This window comes from Eufriesea mexicana, unplaced genomic scaffold (assembly GCF_001483705.2).
Source record: "Eufriesea mexicana isolate 0111107269 unplaced genomic scaffold, ASM148370v2 scaffold729, whole genome shotgun sequence".
Lineage (NCBI taxonomy): Eukaryota > Metazoa > Arthropoda > Insecta > Hymenoptera > Apidae > Eufriesea > Eufriesea mexicana.
In genome coordinates, this window is record NW_016908875.1 from 42,445 (window position 1) to 63,120 (window position 20,676).

The following is a 20,676-nucleotide window of genomic DNA, read 5'->3' on the forward strand; positions in this document are numbered from 1 at the left end:
CTAAATAAAAATCTAACTCAAATACAACGGATGACAGAGAATTTGTAAGGTGGACTATGGAAAAACTATGGTGGATTCTTTTCCTGCTATTAAATAATTTTATTTCTCTATTTACTCCTTAGATCTATTCATACATTTTTGGGGGGATATTAATTTTGTAAGTTTGAAGCATTTATTGGCACCATAGAAAATGTGATAATTGGGTTAGATTATTTGAAGAAAGATAAATTGGTTAGAATTTTATTTTGTGGATTCTAAATTGCAATTTAAATTATAAGATTAATATAATCTAAATAACAATCTAACTCAAATATAATGGATGACAGAGAACTGTAGAAAATATTGTAAGGTGGACTATGGAAAAACTGTGATGGATTCTTTTCCTGTTATTAAATAATTTTATTTCTCTATTTACTCCTTAGATTTAATTATACATTTTTTGGGGGATGTTAATTGTGTAAATTTAAATTGAGTTAGATTATTTGGGGAAAGATTAATTGGTTAGAATTTTATTTTGTGGATTCTAAATTTCAATTTAAATTATAAGGTTAATGTAGTCTAAATAAAAATCTAGCTCAAATATAATGTATGGCAGAGATCTATAGAAAATTTTGTAAGGTGGACTATGGAAAAACTATGATGGATTCTTTTCCTGCTATTAAATAATTTTATTTCTCTATTTACTCCTTGGGTCTATTCATACCATAATAGGTAGAATATTATAAATAAAAGTGCTATCAATTAAGAAATTTTATTGATATGTATTATGTAAATTGATATTAAATGCTATTAGGATAATAACATCGTTACAGAAAATAAATGATTCGATATCGGGTGAATTTTTCGTTCATAATACTTTTCACAGTCTCCAATTTGTACATCACACAATCTTGCATAGAAAAGATGGAAAAATGTAAATTTAATTAATTTCCTGGACCAGTGTACATCGATTTAGGACATATTTTCAATTTTGACTCATCAAGCTCCAACATGACCAATTTTCAACGCAATAAAAATTAATTCTGTCCGAATATCGTCAAATCTATAACAGGCATAAATTAGACAATAAAATCATTCCGATAAAGACTCCTCCCTTCAAAAAAAAACAAAAATCAAAAAATAAATATCAAATATATCAAGCAATCCTGTACCTCCACCAACAAAACATAATTCACACCAGAAATGATTCTCTATCATTCACTGCCGTCGTGCTGCGACCGATTCACGGCCACGAAGAAGCTAACCTTCTAGTAGACGATGCACGCCCCAGTCTCTAGTTCCCATGAACTCCTTCGAGAACGTCAATGTAATTCAGTCGGAACCCCCTGACTGCTTCCACGTTGCGTACCGCGCATTGCACGTGCCGTAGCGAGCCGACTGCAAATTGGCCTGACGGCGTAATTTGCATAGCTGCTGGTGCAGCGGCGCGATGCACCGCTCACTCTGTGCACGCACGTAGGAACCTAACGCGGCCGGCGATAATTAGCGATAATTGTCAGCAAAAGGAATTAAGCGTCGATCGAACGATCGAAGAGTTGCAGATTTTGTTCGCCTGATAGAACTGCCATAGAAAAACACACGTGGATGAGAGTAGAAGGGAACAGCCGAAGGGGTTGAAGCTTTGGGGTGAGAATAGAATATTTGTTTGGAGGTTTGCTCGAAAAGTAACGAGTTTCTTCATTTATTCAGCTGATCGATCGTCACTGAAATTTTCAGTTACTTTAAATGCTAATAGCTTTCGTTTGGCAGTGATTTATTAACACGTAATAATACAAGGGTGCTGAAATTGTGATAATACGGGAAATAAAGATGAGGAAGTCGAAGGCTATATTGAAGAGGGTGTAGCGACCAAGTTCTCACCCTCGCCAATAGATGGATTCCTAGGAGGAATTTTGAAGGAGGTTCGAGGACTTGCTCGCTAGTTCTTGGTGAAGTCTCGACCTCCCTTAACCCCTTGGCTACTGTGGGCGCATATACGCGCTCAGAAATTTTGCTTTTGTGACACGGAAGGCGCATATAAGCGCTCAACACAGTTTGCTTTTCTGACACAGAGGGCGCATCTCTACCCAAAATTTTGCCGTTCTCGGCGGACATTGTAAATGAATTCCTACCCGTGTGGTACGACCGGTGTGTTTCAAAGTCTGCCGTAGTCAAAGGGTTAAATAGAAGTTCCTATGTCACATAAGAATCTCTGGTCTAAGACAGGGCCTGCTAAAAGATCGCGAAAAAGATTGCGAATGCTTCACGCTGGAGCCATCGATCTCATAATCTAAGTATTCATTTGTAACCCTTTTGTACGTTTTGGTTTTTTTATATATATACTATTGTATCTAGTTTTTGGTGCATTAAACATATGTTAAATTGGAAAAAGAAAATTGGATTGGCTTGCTGTTCTTCCAGGCCAGCACCATAGGAACACCTAGCCCATCATAGGAACACCTAGTCCATCACAGGAACCACGAAAGCCAAGATTGTAAAAACAGAAGACCAACATAGTTCCTAAAAAGTATACCACCCGAACACACTGAAGGAATAAAGAGAATCTCAAATAAATATATAAACCCCCGTGGGGCAGGGGGGATTCCCACAAGGGATTTTTTAAAAGTGTCCTAAAGGCTGGAAAAACATTGACACAGTGGAGAATAATTCGAAAGAAGTAATATCGATATTAATACATAAATACTTTAAAAAGAAAATGAAAATTCTCGTTATTTCTTTATTACACCTCGTATACTGCGAAGGGGATGAAAGAAATGAGAGAAAAAAGGGAAAACTGGGGAAAAAGAGCGGAAGCAGGGGAAATACAACGAAAAAAGGGGTGTGTGTGGAAAAGAGGGTAATGAAAAGGCAGCAAGAGGGTGAGAGAGAAAAAGGAAAAAGGTGTGTTTATGTGTCACGGGGAAAGGGTGAGAGAGGGTGGACGAGTGTGTGGAAGAAAATGAGAAAAAAGGAAAAGTGGAAAGAGGGTTGTGTGCATAAGGGAGAGATAGGGTGTGTGGCTGCTCTTTGGGGCAGGAAGTGGAAAATCCATTAGCACCGGCGAATTAACTGGTCAATTTTTTTCACCCTTGTGGTTGGAATATGTTATTTTCGGTGTATTCTTTCGTCCTTTTGTTTTGAGATACTTACCCAGTGATCACTGGGTAATTGGGGCTTTTATCGATTGCATATATTTTTGCCACGATTATTGGCGATTTATAAAGGTTTCTCTGAATTTTTCACCGGGAACAGAGTTATTTAACGAATTTGCAATAAATGAAATTAATTCGTGTCATGTCTCTATCTAAATTCTACTAATGTAAATTCGTGTCATCTTAAATTTTATTTTCAGTTGTCAAAGTAATTTTGAAGAGTCCCTATTTATCAGTCGGATGATTAGAATTAAGATTAGGATTTTAATTTTTATAATGGGAAAACAACAAAGGAATTTAGAGAATTATTGCGTCGTAAATGACCCATTTATGCTGAACTCGAACGGTTACTTCCTCAGGAATCCGGAATTTCGCGTTGTTTGTAAACGACAGTTGCACGTTTTGTCGGCGAACACGGTCTCGTTAGAGGCTCGGCTTACAACGTTCTCAACGTGTCATCAAATTCCATGAGAATCAGGTAGCAGACGCGAAATTCTTCGCTTATCGTCGCCTCTGCCCGTGTCTTGTGCATGAACCAGTTACAAGGTCCAGCGAAGCTTCTGTCAAAACTCACTACTTTTCTTTGTGACGATTAGCACGTGGTGGAATCAGGTACACTAAATCTTCAATTTAAATGTATATAGGTAGAATATTATTTTTTGAATATTTGAAAGTGCTACAAAATTTGTTGTACAAAGATTGCTTGATTTAATGAAATATTTAAATTATTATTGAAATATTTGAATATTTGAATTTTCTTTCATTTTTTCTTGAAATTGTTATTTATTAATTTATGATGCACAAAGATTGCTTGATTTATTGAAATATTAGAATTTTAAAGCATTTTAAATATTATTGAAATATTTGAATATTTGAATTTTCTTTCATTTTTTCTTGAATTTTTTTAATTGTCGATTATAAATGTTTCAATATAAACGTATTTTTCCTAGAAATTGTTGTTTATTAATTTATAATGTACAAAGATTGCTTGATTTATTGAAATATTATAATTTTGAAATATTTTAAATATTACTGAAATATTTGAATATTTGAATATTTGAATTTTCTTAATTGTCGTTTATAAATGTTTTAATATAAACGTATTTTTCCTTGAAATTGTTATTTATTAATTTATGATTTACAATTTGAATTATTTATAAAAACTGAATACTTAGCTAATAGTATTAAATTTAATAGTAGCTCATAAAAGTTCTTTTTTAAGAATCTAAATATTAATATTGATTTATGCATTTATTTATTGAGGTTGTTTACAGAAATTTTGGAAACAATGTAATTAGCGAATTTATTACACCTTTTAAGACACGTTTAACAATCTACATATCGTGTATTTTTGGAATAGCAATGTGCCAGACCACTTGCTGAATATTGGTAGCAAATGTCAAGTTCAAGAAACATCTTTTTTGATGCTAATATGAAAACAATGGAATTAAACTACAGTCATGTGTTTATATTTGCTGATATGGTTACACATTTTAAATTTCAAAACAGCCATTTTATAACGATAAATAATAAAACAAAATATATATTATTAAAACAATTAATTCCATAAATAATCTAATAAAATACATAAATTTATTGTTACGTGCGAAAAGTTGTGAACAGTAATATACAGGGTGTCCCAAAAAAATGTATACACACTTTGCGTGATTATAAAAACAGTATATATGTTACTGTTTAATTAAACCATCTTTACACTTCCAGTATGATTTCACATTTATGATAGCACTTTAAAATATATTTAAATTTTTCAAAGTCTGATTTAAAAATCAGCCATTATTTTAAATGTGTTGTACCTAGAAAAGAAAATATAAATTAGAAAGAATAAGCTATTAAAGTGTGTACGCGTTTATTTTTGGGACATCCTGTATTTATCCTCGAAGGTGTAATGAAGTGTAATTAGATAAATCGTAACCTCATTTATTATTAAAAGAAAAAAAAGGGAATAAACAACAAAACAATTAACCCTTTGCACTCGACGATTTTTTAGCTAGAGAAGAGTAAAAATTCAAAGATTCCCTACTATAAACCTGATGATACGTTTTGAGCAGTAAATAAAGAATTGTATAATAATAGAATTGTAGAATTATTTGATTTCGATACCTCGTACACTGTTACATTATATTAAATTTGATATATTAATTAATATCGATCTTCAAAATTTTATGAAATGGTGACTGAAGCTCATCTCTCGAGTGCAAAGGCTTAATAATTCGGTAATTTCTGTAATAATCCATCTATTTATAAATGAAATCGAGTATAATGGCGGTGATGTATTGCACTCCGTTCCATTACATTTTTACTGCATCTCGTGTTTTACTGGAACCAGTGGTTAGTCCATGTTTCCAGGTGTGAAAAATTGTACAGCTATTTATTAGCGGAAACGAATACCGCATACGTATGTGGTCTAATTCCATTGTTTCTTGCGTTATGTGTAAAAGATATTACCTAAACTTGACATTTGCCACTGACATTCATAAATATAATCGATAAATTACTGTTGAAACATTGTACATATCGTTAGTACGTCTTAGAACGCGTAATGAAAATTAATGATAAAAACGTGGAAAAATAGAAATTGATTATGATCAATAATTTATATTCACAACTTTCTATGAATCTATGTACTTTGTTGAAATAATTGCCATTTCGAGGACGTTAATTTTAATTCCTATTCTATAAGAAGACTTATTGAAATATACACAACAGACAATAGAAAAGCTGAACTATTTATCAATAGGATGTGGTGAAACTTCCTATATCATAGTACATGTTTTTTAATGACTCAAGAAACCAATATTAAACCACATTTTGTCGTGTAAAAAATATTAAATCTTCTCTAGTCTTGAATTTAATTTCGTCTATTTCTATATTACAGTAAATATTTGAATTAACAAATTAGTTATACAAAAATAAATTTAATATTATAGTAGAATTTCGATTATCAGAACTAATTAGAAGACATGGATTTCCAGATTCACAAATTTTAGGATTGAATCCTATCGATTGTAATATTATATTTATACCATAATAATTTTTATAAGGATCACTACGAGTATTAGATTCAAAATATGATTTGATTCATGGGTTTTAAATATTTTCAGTTGTAAAAGTATACAAAATTTCTGAACAAAAAGAAATTTGGTTTCTTTGGCTATACAAAAATTACAGTAAAATCTCGATTATCAGAACTAATTAGAAGACATGGATTTCTAGATTTCCAAATTCTAGGATTGAATTTTATCAATTGTAATATTATATTTATACGATAATAATTTTTATAATAATGACTACGGGTACTAAATTCAGAATGTGAGTTGATTCATGGATTTTAAATATTTTCAATTGTAGAAGTATACAACATTTCTAATAAATATGAATCAATAAAATTCCATTCAATCTGTATCTCGTATCACCTCATTCCAATTTCTAAAGCTTGAAATGTTTTATTTAATACCGTACTTTTTCTTAATGTGGCTACACTTTTTACCGGTCTTATGCTCTGTAATTCCTTCATGTTCTATTTCCATAGCTATTATTCATTTTCATTGCTTTCGTCATAGCAACATTATGTGGCTCTATGATCAGTAACAGTACCAGCACAATACTAAATTGTTATTAATCTCTGCAATAAATCATGTCACGTATGAACTGCTTTAAATTGAAATATTTACTTGTCAAATGAATTTACACGCAAAATGGAATATCGTAGACTCTGAACGATAGAAAATTCAGAGAACAAAAATTTAGGTATCAAGATTTTACTATAATTAACATTTATTTTCTCGATTTTTCCTTGGATTTTCTTCTCCGATATCATCGTTACTATTACTTTATTTCCACCACCTATATTAACCCTTTGCACTTGGTGATTATTTTCGTTACAGAGAAATAGCAATTTAAACACTTGCTGCTGTAACGTCGAGGATATTTTTGAAACGGTAAATAAGGAATCGGGTATAAATTAAGACTTGAAATTATTTTATTTCAACATTCCGTGCAATCTTAGGTTATTTTAGATTCGATATGTTAATTAACATGGATCTTCGGAATTTGATTAAACGGTGATTTAGACTCACCTCTCGAGTGCAAGTGGTTAATTTCAGCGAATTTCGTGCATAAAATTAACAAAGGATTCCAATTTTAGGTATATTAATTTCCGAAGTAAATTTAAAAATAAAATATTTCTGATTTCTGAAGGAGATATTTCGACATATCGATTATAAATATTACACGTCGGAGATAATGTTTGCTCCTGTTAGATGACAGTGTGATAAGTCGAATCTACGTAACGATAGATTAATTGAATGATTAGTTTGATCGCTGTAATGTTAATCAAATTTCTTTTCACAGTGATTAGAGTAGTCTATTAATTCGTCAATAAGGTCTCAGATAAAGAAAAGAGTACATGGAGAAATTAACAGAAGAATAATTAATTAGGTCAGTGGAAAATAAATACATATATATTCTAAAAAATTTCTGGGATAAACTCTTTCACGAATAATATCTCGTATTCATAATATTAATGATATTTCATCGAATTCTTCGAATTCGCTGTGTCAGTGTTAGTCGACGACTAGGTTTTGCATACGCATATGTTTCTTAAGCGAGGCGTAGGTATTAATCCTGTTACACGGTATTATAAAGCGTGTTACATCGACGGATCGCCATCTCGGGCAGTCAGCGATTTTTTACGAAGGAATTGTCGATGAAAGATGATATGGGAAGAGATAAGAGAGAAATACTGCGTTTGAGAACTTTTTCTGTGGATCTAGCATTTAAACGAGGCAGAGTAGAATTTCTGTTATGGGAATTAAATCGCTGCTTGCGTTCTTCAAGAATGTCTTATTAAACGAATATTCCGTTGCATGGAAATTTTTCGTACTTCGTTTCTGATAGAATTTGGTACGACAGTGGAGTTAAAAAGGAAGGAACAATGATTATAAAGAGGGAACGTTTTAATAATTGGCAACTCGATCGGTGTGTGCTGTACAATTCAAACGATTGTTTAGAGACTGATTCGTTTGAACAAAGAAATTTGGCTGGCGACCGACACGTACGCAATCATACATTAGTATGTAATAGAAAGAAAACATTTTAACCCTTTGTACTCGAGAGGCTCCCTTCAGTCGCCATTTGATAAAATTTCGAAGATCGATATTAATTAATATATCAAATTTAAGATAATGTGACGGTATGCAAGGTATAGAAATCAAATAGTTCTACATGTTAATTATTATACAATTTCTTATTTACTGCTGGAAAAAATAGCGTTAACTTTATAGCAGAAAATCTTTGAACTCCTACTCATCTTTAGCCAAAAAATCGTCGAGTGCAAAGGGTTAACATCGACGTTATATGTAAAATGTCTCGACTTATGTCTTTAGCATTCCAACAGTTTCTTTATTTTTTTTGAGAGAGATTACGATGGTTTAACGAGTTTGTAATTCAATTAAGGAAGAAACGACGAACGGAGGTAATAAATGTTTCATTGTTACGTTAAATTTTGAAGAGCTTCCTCTAAACATGAAATAAATGTGAATTTTATACGAATGTCACGAGAGACCTGAGAAAATAAAATATTTATTGAAAGCTGTGTTGTGACAAGAAGATTCCATTTTTGATGGATCCTTGATCTGTTATATTTTTACTTCGTAATAATATTTTAATTAAAGATATATGAAAAATTTATAAGAGAAATTGAAGGATTTATGTCAAAAGGGTTTCTTAATAATTGTATTGATTTCTGGAAAGGAAAAGAAAGTACTCTACCAAATTCAATTTACTTTTATGGGAAGTTAAATAAAATTTAGCTGGAAGAATTTCAGTTATTAGAAAAAGAAAATATTATTATTATGAAATTTAGAAGTTTCATATAAGAATAGTACTGTTCAGTTCAATACCACGTGACCGTTTTGCTGGGCATATATGAGTCACTGATTCGAGATAGCATGTGCAATTGACAGTTATTGTTATCGTATATATCCCTTCTTTATTGGTAATATAAATACCTGAATGACAGTTTCAACCGGTGAAACACAAATAAAATACTCTTTTTGCTAGCTAGAAACTTCAGGAATGTGCAACTGTCGTTGGTCTAATAAATAACTGAGATATATAAATAGTTACATAATACTGAATATAATATTGAATATTGAAAATACAATATTTCAGATAGTAGCCAGAAATTGTAGAACAAATTGAATGCAAATATGGGATCACTAAATTATTATTCAGAAATATAAAATAGTATTCTTCCCTGATTCCATGGGGCTTTAGATAATATAGAACTGCAGAATTTTTATTGACTATAAATTTAAAATCATCATAGTATTCTACAGACCTCAAAATACCTCAGAAAATTATTTAGTCAAGAGTAAAAGAAATTATTAATAATATTCGTAACATTAATTTTAAATTAACACTATAATTAGCAAGAGATTAAGAATAGGTGAAAGTACGAAACCGAATCGTGACTTTAGAAAGTACTTATTTAGACAAAATCCTGTCTGATTTAGGAAAATTCTTAATATCTATAACACTAACTTGTACTATACTAGATACCTTCCTTATTAATGATACAAATCTTCACTGGCTTCCAACTATCAATTACTAATCACAACCCAAATCATAGAATCCAACTGAGAAAGCACAAACAAGATAACTATTCATTAACTCGCAACATAATTTAACTAACTTAACAATATAACTACACTAACTTAATTCTTAATTCTTGTACTATACTAGATACCTTCCATGTTAATAATACAAATCGTCACTGACATTCAATTGCCAATCACTAATCATAACGCAAATCACAGAATGCAACTGACAAAACACAAACAAAATAACCATTCACTAACTCACAATATGATTACCCTAACTTAATTCTTAATTCTTCTACTATACTAGATACCTTTCATATTAATAATACAAACCTTCACTGACTTCCAACTATGAATCACTAATCACAAGCAAAATCACAGAATCCAATTGAGAAAACACATACACAGTAACTATTCACTAACTCACAACATAACTTAATTAACTTAACGATATAATTACACTAATTTAATTCTTAATTCTTCTACTATACTAGATACCTTCCACATTAATAATACAAATCTTCATTGACTTTCAATTGTCAATCAATAATAACAACACAATTCACAGAATGCAACTGACAAAACACAAACAAAATAACCATTCACAACTCACAACATAATTTAACTAACTTAACAACATAATTACCCTAACTTAATTCTTAATTCTTCTACTATACTAGATACCTTCCATGTTAATAATACAAATCTCCATTGACTTTCAATTGCCAATAATTAATTACAGCTCAATTCACAAAATCCAACTGAGAAAACACAAACAAAATCACCATCCATTAACTTACAACATAATTTAACTAATTTAACAACATAAATTACCCTTTAATGGGTAATTTAACTAACTTAACAACATAATTCATAATTCTCCTACTATACTAGATACCTTGCACATTAATAATACAAATCTTCATTGACTTTCAATTGCCAATCACTAATCAGAACCCAAATCACAAAATCCAACTGATTTCCTGAAACCCACATCCCAAAGAACATCCACAACAAACCACCACATAAAATCCAAACCAAAAACCCAAACCCAAACACAAACACCCATAATCAAGAGAACAGGACAATCACTTACAGCTGAAGCGGAATGACCCAAATACCCCGGAGAAACAGGCGAAATGAAATAAATCCATTACCCCGTGGAAACTCGGTAAGACGAAAATCCTCGGAACCAAGCCCAGCCGAGAGATCGAATGAACGTACCCCTCTCTCGTAACCTCGCAAGCATGCACGGTTTCTCTCCGACAGGCCAATTCTTCACCGGGGCCATAATTCAGAAGCGACTCAAGGTGATCCTGTTACGGGGCCAGGCCTGTTCTATCCGCGGCAGCACAATCGATCGGCGAGAAATTCATTTGGCCTGTACAAGCGTGGCGAAAAAAATACCACCGACAGCGGGCACGAGGCGTTTCCAGTCCCGGCGGCTGCCCTTTTCCAAACGGCCCCGGCTGGGTCCGTTAGCGGAGGAAACGCATGTCGCGATAAGGCCGTGTACCGATTCGATTCAAGAGCCGCATTTACGCCCCCAGCCAAGACCACGGGAAAGTGCATCGAAGCTAGAATGGCGAGGGAACTAGGGTCTATCGTTTCGGGCACGGTCCGCCTATGCAGCTCTGCAGGTTTAGCGCCCTTCCTTCGCGATGGTTACGCGATGGCCGAGGCATATGCACGATAATGCCTGCTAAAGGCTAGTTACCGGAATGCTTATTATCTGCATTCGAACGTGTTCGCGGTTTTGTTGGGCTTTTGGAATTCTTGCGTGCCAGTCACGGCTTTTGGTCGACGTTTTAATATCCCCGGGTGGTTCTGGCAGACATTGTTGGCTCGAAGTTCCAGATTAATTTTATAATGCAGGTTTTCGTGGCAGAGAGTGGAGTGAATGGTGATATGATTCGTTGCTTGTGGTCTTTGATAGGTTAAGAGATTTTCTGTTATTTTCGTTCTATTTTTTGGTTTAGGATGTATACTGTGGTGGTCTGAGTGACGTCTTAGGATTCACAGGAGTATAGTAAATTATATATTAGGCTGATTCGAAAGTAGTTTTATTTTTAATATCTAACTTGAACTGGATTGGATAAACGTTATCTGTATTTGAAGCCATCCACGGTTTTTGTGGGTTTCAGAATTCTTATATGCCAGTGAGAGAATATTTTATATATTCCCAGGTGGTTTTTGGTAAACATTCTTGACTGGAAATTGCAGACTAATTTTATAATGGAGGTTTTATGACAAAGAGTAGAGTGAATGGTGATGTGGTTTGTTTTGTGTGGTCTTTGCTAGGTTAAGAGATTTTCTGCTATTTTCGTTCTATTTTTAGGTTTAGGATATATAATGTGATGGTCTAAGTGATGTTTCAGGATTCACGAGTGTTTAGGTAATTATATATTAGGCTGGTTCGAACGTAGTTTTATTTTTAATATTTAATACGTATTTAATTGGATACATGTTATCTATATTTGAAGCCATCCGCGGTTTCTGGTAGACATTCTTGGCTGGAAGTTGCAAACTAATTTTATAATGGAGGTTTTATGACAAAGAGTGGAGTGAATGGCGATGTGGTTTGTTTTATGTGGTCTTTTCTAGGTTAAGAGATTTTCTGTTATTTTCGTTTTATTTTTGGGTTTAAGATATATAGTGTGGTGGTCTAAGTGACGTTTTAGGTGTTTAGGTAATTATATATTAGGCTGGTTCGAACCTAGTTTTATTTTTAATATTTAATACGTATTTAATCTGGATACATGTTATCTATATTTGAAACCATCCGCGGTTTTTGTGGGTTTCAGAATTCTTACGCGCCAGTGAGAGGTTTTGAATATTCTCAGGTGATTTTTGGTAGACACTGTTGGTTGGAAGTTGCAGTTAGTTGCAGACTAATTTTATAATGGAGGTTTTATGACAAAGAGTGGAGTGAATGGTGATGTGGTTTGTTCCGTGTGGTCTTTGCTAGGTTAAGAGATTTTCTGTTATTTTCTTTTTATCTTTTGAGTCATGATATAAAGCGTGGTGGTCTGAGTGACATTTTCGGATTCACAGGAGTTTAGTTAATTATATATTAGGCTGGTTCGAAAGAAATTTTATTTTTGATATTTAACCCTTTGCACTCGAGAGGCGCTTTTCAGTCACCATTCGATAAAATTTCGAAGCCTGATATTAATTAATATATCAAATTTAAAATAACGTAACAGTGTGCGAGGTATCGAAATGAAATAATTCTACGTGCTAATTATTATACGATTTCTTATTTACTGCTAAAACCCACTCTTCTTTCGCCAAAATATCGTCGAGTGCAAAGGGTTAATATTGTAGGATACTATTTCCAAAGAAATCGCGAATCGGCCATTACCAAGAATAACAAATTATAAACCGATCAATATTTTCTAGAAGCAAATGGAAAAGTTATTTTGGGTAACAAAATTAAGTTGCGTGGTTCCTACGGGGAGGTGAAGCGTAGGTTAAGAAAAGCATAAAAGCATGATCCTTGACGATCAAAACAGAGTCCTTAGAAATCAATTGTGACCAGCACGAGCGTGAGTCGCTCGGTATTGGAAAGAGAGTTAAATTAGAGCGCATCTTTGTGTGTTTTCGTTCCGTTATCTTGGTGTTCTTTTCCTAAGTTAAATTAGTTTTATGAGTTTTAAATTTGTGTTATTCTGTTCCTGTTGCTTCGTCAATTTTTCGTGTCTCGAAACCAGTTTTCACCATCCTGCAATATGTATTTAATTGGGTATATGTTATCTGTATTTGAAGATATCCTCGGTTCTGATGGGTTTCAGAATCCTTGTACAACAGTGAGAGGTTTTGAATGTCCTCGGGTGGTTCGAGTTGACATTGTTAGATGGAAGTTTGAGACGAATTTTAATGAACGTTTTGGGCTAGAAAATGGAGTGAACGAATACTATTGTCACTGAAAACTGAGTGTACAATTTCCTTTAATTTCTTTTAATATAAATGTTTCATCGAGTTTGTCTTTTATGATACTTCTATAAAGAATGTTCCCACTTTTGTAATTATTAAATATTTTTATTAAATTTTGGGGCATTATACAAATTTGCTATTATGAAATTACAATACTTCGAATTATAATGAATAACCCTTTGCACTCGACGATTTTTTTGCTAGAGAAGAGTAGAAATTCAAAGATTCTCTACTAAAATACTGACAATACCTTTTTGAGCAGTAAATATAGAATTGTATAATAATAGAATTGTAGAATTATTTGATTTCAATACCTCGCACGCTATTACATTAAATTTGATATATTAATTAATATCGATCTTCCAAATTTTATAAAATGGTGACTGAAAGTCACCTCTCGAGTGCAAAGGGTTAATTTTGTTAAAATAAAAAATTGGATAAGATGTACAAACTGTATGTACTCAGGTTATTAGATGGGTTAGTTGATTTAAATATTTGAAACACTCTGCTTTTACTTTGTGAAATTTGGATGTACTTAAGGCGAATTGTTTAAAGTATTTAAGTATGTATATATTACTAAACTTTGTTTGCACATCCTTTTATAATACTTTGATCTTAAAATTAGCTGAAGAAATATATTCACCTTTCAGCAATGTCTATGAAGGTGTTTCTCAATCATTGGTATGTCAATTAACATCGTTCAATGCTAGTTTTAATGAGAGAAATTTGTAAAAGAAGAACACGCTAATGAAAACATTAAACAGACGATAAATGAAGAAGAATCTTAATGCGTTCTAAAAAGATAATGGAAACATTAAACTCGAAATTCTGCTTAAGACATCGTTCAGTTAAACACTGGAAATGAGTTCGGTTTATCAATTCGTATTTCTGAATATTTAATCCAGCCTCTGCAAGGTTATTACTAATTAAAAAGACCACATTTAACGTTTAAATTTTAAACCTCATAATTTTAGCTAACACGGTATATTGGTTTTATTTATTCAACGTATAACAGCTTTTAAATAATATTTTTTCATCCTCCGTTACTATATTGACAAAAAGAAGAGGAAAAATAATGACACATTTTATTTTTACGAGGGTAGATTTGCATATATTTCAAATTCTTAAACTTGATCATTCTTGTTTTTAATTAATTTCATCATGGTTTCTGGAAATCATAAAAGTCTTTTTATTAACAATGTTAAGTCGTTGCGTGATTGATTTGCCATTAAAATCACATATTTTTGAATATATATGGGGACAGAATATACATTAACTATCACATTATACTACGCATTAATCAACTAAGTAATATTCTATATAATAATTATTACTGATGTGTATGACAAACATGTCACACGAGTGACGTTATATATTTATTAATTAAATTTTATATTTTATATTATATTATTTATATTATATATTTTATATTATAAATATAAAAATTTATCTATCTATAAAATAAAAATAAAAATATCTATCTATCTATATATTTTAAAAGTTATTATTTCTCCATACAAAATGTCTCTCAGAACTTAGCCAGAATTTAGTTTTAAAATTGTAGAAGACAAAACAAAATTTCATTATGCAAAATGAAATGATATCGAATTAAAAGGCACTTTAAACATAAATATATTATAATATAATATATATTATTAAACATAAATACTTTATACGTCTCCTTATCTTTCATATCTGAGCTTCTACAAAATCATTTTAAGCTAATCGTTTTCTGACATGAGCACCTTCAATTTTATTTATAGACAATAAAAGAACAGCTTAATTGGGATATAAAAAAATAGATGGCAACATATAAAAAATAGACCTTCGAGTCTCTCAAAGAACAGATACATATATTATTCGTTATACGTGTCATTATGACCATTTAACGTCGCTGAATGAAATTTTTTTTCATCTTCTAATTACGTGGAACAACTCGTTTGATAGATACTATGACACTTAGTGTCATTCAAGATACATATTATTTAAAATTATTTTAAAATTACCCAACGTAATGTTAATTTACAATTAACCCTTTGCACTCTAGAGGCGTCTCTCAGTCGCCATTTAATCAGATTCTAGAGATGGGTGTTAATTAATATATCAAATTTACAATTACCCAACGATGCGTGGAATATCGAAGTAAAATAATTCTACGTCTCAATTTGCATACGATTTCTTATTTACCGTTTTGAAAATATCGTCGACTTTATGACAGAAAATCTTCCTTTATTATTATTATATTATTATTTAATATTAATTATTTATTTAATTATTTATTATATTTATTAATTAATTATTTTTCTGTAACGAAAAAATCGCCGAGTGTAGAGGGTTAATAATTTCGACCTACATAGGGTGGACAAATTGAATTGTTCTTTAATATAACATTGTATTTTAACATTTAATGCTTCTGTTTAGTGGATGATATCTACTAAAGAAAGTAAAGAAATGACTGTAAGTAATCCACTTACTTCGTACTAATATGGTACTAAAAGAGTTAATACCGAAAGAAAACAGTATGGTTATGAAGATGTGAAATAATTTTTAAAACATATAGAATATAGATGGTTTTGAAACTCTCACATCACGTGGAATTATACAGACTTAAATTATTTGTGTGATCTAAATAAGTTAAGTAACTCAAATAACTTAAATAACTTAAATAATTTAAAATCTCAAGTAAAATCGATTATACAATCCTATAGCAATTCTATAGCTTCTATCCCTATTAATTATGCGAAAAAATTAGCTCACTACGATATTAGTCGAAATTGTCAATAAAACTAAATTTTTCAGTCAAAACTCTATTAAAATTGAAATGGCTATAGCAATCCAATAGGTTCTATCCCTATTATTTATGCAAAATATTAGCTCACCACGATATTAGCCGAAAATGTCAATAAAACTAAATTTTTCAGTGAAAAACCTATTAGAATTAGAATGGCTATAGCAATCCAATAGGTTCTATCCCAATTGTTTATGCAAAGAAATTAGCTCACCATGATATTAGTCGAAAATGTCAATAAAACTAAATTTTTCAGTCAAAACTCTATTAAAATTGAAATGGCTATAACAATCCAATAGGTTCTATCCCTATTATTTATGCAAAATATTAGCTCACCACGATATTAGCCGAAAATGTCAATAAAACTAAATTTTTCAGTGAAAAAGCTAGAATTAGAATGGCTATAGCAATCCAATAGGTTCTATCCCTATTATTTATGCAAAGAAATTAGCTCACCACGATATTAGTCGAAAATGTCAATAAAACTAAATTTTTCAGTCAAAAATTTATTAAAATTGGAATGACTATAGCAGTCCAATAGGTTCTATCCCTATTATTTATGCAAAATATTAGTCGAAAATGTCAATAAAACTAAATTTTTCAGTGAAAAACCTATTAAAATTGGAATGGCTATAGCAATCCAGTAGGTTCTACCCCTATTATTTATGCAAAAAGATAAGCTCACCACGATATCAGTCGAAAATGTCAAATCGATTTTGCGCCAACACATACATATCAATCAACTTCCACTATCTCCCAGAAAAACCAAAGAAGAAAAGTAAAAAGCCGATGGGAACATGAAACAAAACCATTAAAGTCACTATAAACGTTAGCTACACCGACAGCGCATTATTAGAAAACATACTCTGCACTAATCTGCGATCTGAAATTAATTGCAGTTTCGTGTAAGAACCCATGTAATACCGCATAACAGACTTTTCCCTCAGCCTAAACGAAAAAAGGTACAAATAAAAACTCACAAATAACACCCTTATCCAATTAAACCTTAGTCGAACTAACAGCCGTCCATCAACTCTCGTCCACATTAAAAACCCTGTTTTCACGTTTCAAACCCGATTTAAATCCCCTCCTACGTCACTTCCTCTCTCTCTCTCTCTCTCACTTTATCTATCTATCTCTATCTCCCCTTTGAGAGAAGCCATCGAACCGCGAAGACAATTGTTTGAGAACCTCTGCGGCGAATCAGCACCGAGCTTCCTAGATACCCAGAGATAACGCGATTATCATTCAGTCGAGCCATGCCTCTCTTCGCTCCTTCCTTGTTCCCCTCGACGTCCGCTAGCTAGCTTACTCGCTCGCTCGCACGCTCGCGCCTCGCCGGGCGTACTTTTCCTCGCGGCTGGCTACTTCCTTTATTTTCTCCCGGGCATCCGGCCGACGCGCTCGCGATTTCCGGAAGCGGGTAAGGCGAGAGCCGGGGCACCGGCGTTCATTCACAAAGGCGCTGGCGTGCCGCGTACGAATCACGTGCTAGCCATGGCACACGTGACTCGTGAATTTCGAGCAGCGTGAAAGAATACGCGTACGACGCTCGAGACGTTCTCCGCCGAGGGATTCACGGTTGTATTATTCCTCGCCGGGGCCGGGCAGGGGGAAGGGACGAGAGAGGGTGAGGGAGGAAAATAAAAGAGGAAGGAATCTCCATGGTGGAACGATGAAAGGTAGCACGGAGGTGTTTGAAGATAATATCGGTTAGAGAAAAGGTGGTCTAAGGTTTTCGTTGCTCCTTTTTCGTAATTGACGAGGGAGCAAGAGGTAATGAGATATTAAGTGGCGCGGATGACGGGATTAGCTTGATGCTGGGGAGGTAACGGTATACTGTGCGAATTTTGAACCCCGTTTTAGGGATATTCGAGGGTGTTCGTGGTCTACTGCTTAGGGATTTGAAATATTTGAAGAGTTTAATAAGTGTGAGTAGTTTGACTCTTTGCACTCGACGACATTTTGGCTAAAGAAGGGTACGAGTTGACAAATTTTCTGCTATAAGGCTGCAGATAACTTTTGAGCAATAAATAAGAAATCGTATAATAATTAACACCCAGAATTATTTGACTTCGATACCTTGCGCACTGTTACATTGTTTTAAATTTGATATATTAATTAATATCGAGCTTCGAAATTTTATCTAATGGTGACTGAAGGGCGCCTCTAGAGTGCAAAGGGTTAAAAATGTTTGTGTTTGATGATGTTGATATATGATCGAATTTAGATGACGTGTAGTTATTGTGAATTCTGTTTAATTTTGTTAAATGCAGCTAATTTATGATGGAAGTAAATAATGTGTAGTAATATTAAATTTGTAAAATAATTATTGCTTCGTTGAATTTAATTCAAGGGAGTGAGTTTATAGGGACGTGTACAATTTATTAGTGTGAAAGGTACAAATTAACCTTTTGTTAAATTTTTCTGCTATAAAGCTGATGATATTTTTTGAGCAGTAAATAACAAATTGTATAATAATTAACAAGTAGAATTATTTAATTTTGATACCTCGCACACTGTTATGTTATTTTAAATTTGATATATTAATTAATATCGAGCTTCTTATGGGGTCATATAGATATATGAATTTTATACTAATTTAGAAAATTTAATATATAATCTGTGCATATTAATTTTTATGGACGAAACTGACTTTCTTTTAAATTCATTGGTTCTATAGAATATCACAGTGATTACAAATTTTTAGTTCACAATGTACAGTACGAAAATTCTAGAGTACCGTAATAAAATTTGAAGTAATAGCAAAATTCTTATGGGGACATGTAAATATATGAATTTTATATTAACCTAAATAAAGAGTAAATTTAATATATAATTTGTGCATATTAATTTTGATGGACGAAACTGACTTTCTTCTAAATTCATTGGTTCTATAGAATATCACAATGATTACAAATTTTTAGTTCACAATGTATGGTACGAAAATTGTATAGTACCCTAATAAAATTTGCAGTAATAGCAAAATTCTTGTATTGTGACAATAATCTATTAGAAAATAAATATAAGATAAATAAAATACAATAAATAATAATACTGCTTCCAATAAAAATGGAAATAAATAAAAATAATATCCAAATGAAACTAAATGTAAACACTTCCACGCTATAAGATAAATAATAATACTGCTTCCAATAAGAATGGAAATAAATAAAAATAATATCCACTAAAACTGAATGTAAACACTTCCCAATAAAGATAAATAACTCTTAATAGAAAATAACAAATAAATAAGCAGCACCTGAAAGAATCACAACTTTCTCCCTATCTTGTTCTCAAATCCTCGACAAACCTGGCAATCGGGACCCCAAAAACCGCAAGATTCGAAGCACAACCGCTTCAACAACTCGCCAAGAAGAAAAACGAAGAAGGAAATGAAAAATAAAAAAGGAATCGAATCTTTCCGAAAAAGAGTACCACCTAAAAGTCTCTCCCGAGCCTTTTAATCAATCCCCTGGATGGAAGGAAACAGGCTACGATGCAGGAGAGAATTTTCAAGCGAACAGCTCGTCGAACGGTCTGGCGAGCATGGATCGGGGGACTCAACGAAAACAGGAGAAAAACGAAGGATAAATCCTTGAACCGGCAGACTGGGCTCGCGTGATATAAAGCACTTACTGATATAACTCGTGCACTTACGCGTTGGACTTAATCCGTTGCTCGTTGTATCTCCGATGAAAGTCAAGCAGTTCCTGCACCAGACCGGTCTCCATCATGGCGTTGACTCTGCTGTCCAGCCGATCCTCCAGGATCTTCTGCAACAATTTTGGAGAAACAGGGATCGAATTAATTGACCGAGATCCAACAACGTTTCGTCTATATTAACACTAGAACAACCGACGATTGACGTATGCCTACTTCTACAGGAGGGGTCAAAATGACTTGTTTTTCATAAATTCATAAGTCATTTAAGAAAAGACATAGCAATTCTTACGTTTTTATGTACTTTTCTATTTTCTGTGTGAAAATTGAATATAAACTGAATAACAATAATTTAAAAAATAATTACGCGTAAAAGTCAAAGACATTTTTTGCATGTTACAATTATTTTAGCAGAGCATCTACTATAGACTCGTTTATGCATGTACCACAAATATTGTTCAATTTTATAATATTATTAAATATCTCGTCACTCGATCACAATGTTCGGCTTGCTAAAGACGAGATATCTCGTCAC

The 20,676-nt window shown here is 32.6% G+C and overlaps 1 protein-coding gene across 1 annotated transcript in view; it reads right to left on the bottom strand.

Moving 5' to 3' along the window:
* Window positions 1-20,240, bottom strand: part of LOC108546434 (tRNA dimethylallyltransferase, mitochondrial) — a 41,528-nt gene extending 21,288 nt beyond the window's left edge. The window contains exon 1 of the mRNA XM_017898498.1: window positions 20,139-20,240. Coding sequence (XP_017753987.1) covers window positions 20,139-20,215 — 77 coding nt within the window. The 5' untranslated portion in view covers window positions 20,216-20,240. The remainder of the gene's footprint in view (window positions 1-20,138) is intronic.
* Window positions 20,241-20,676: the final 436 nt, after the last annotated feature.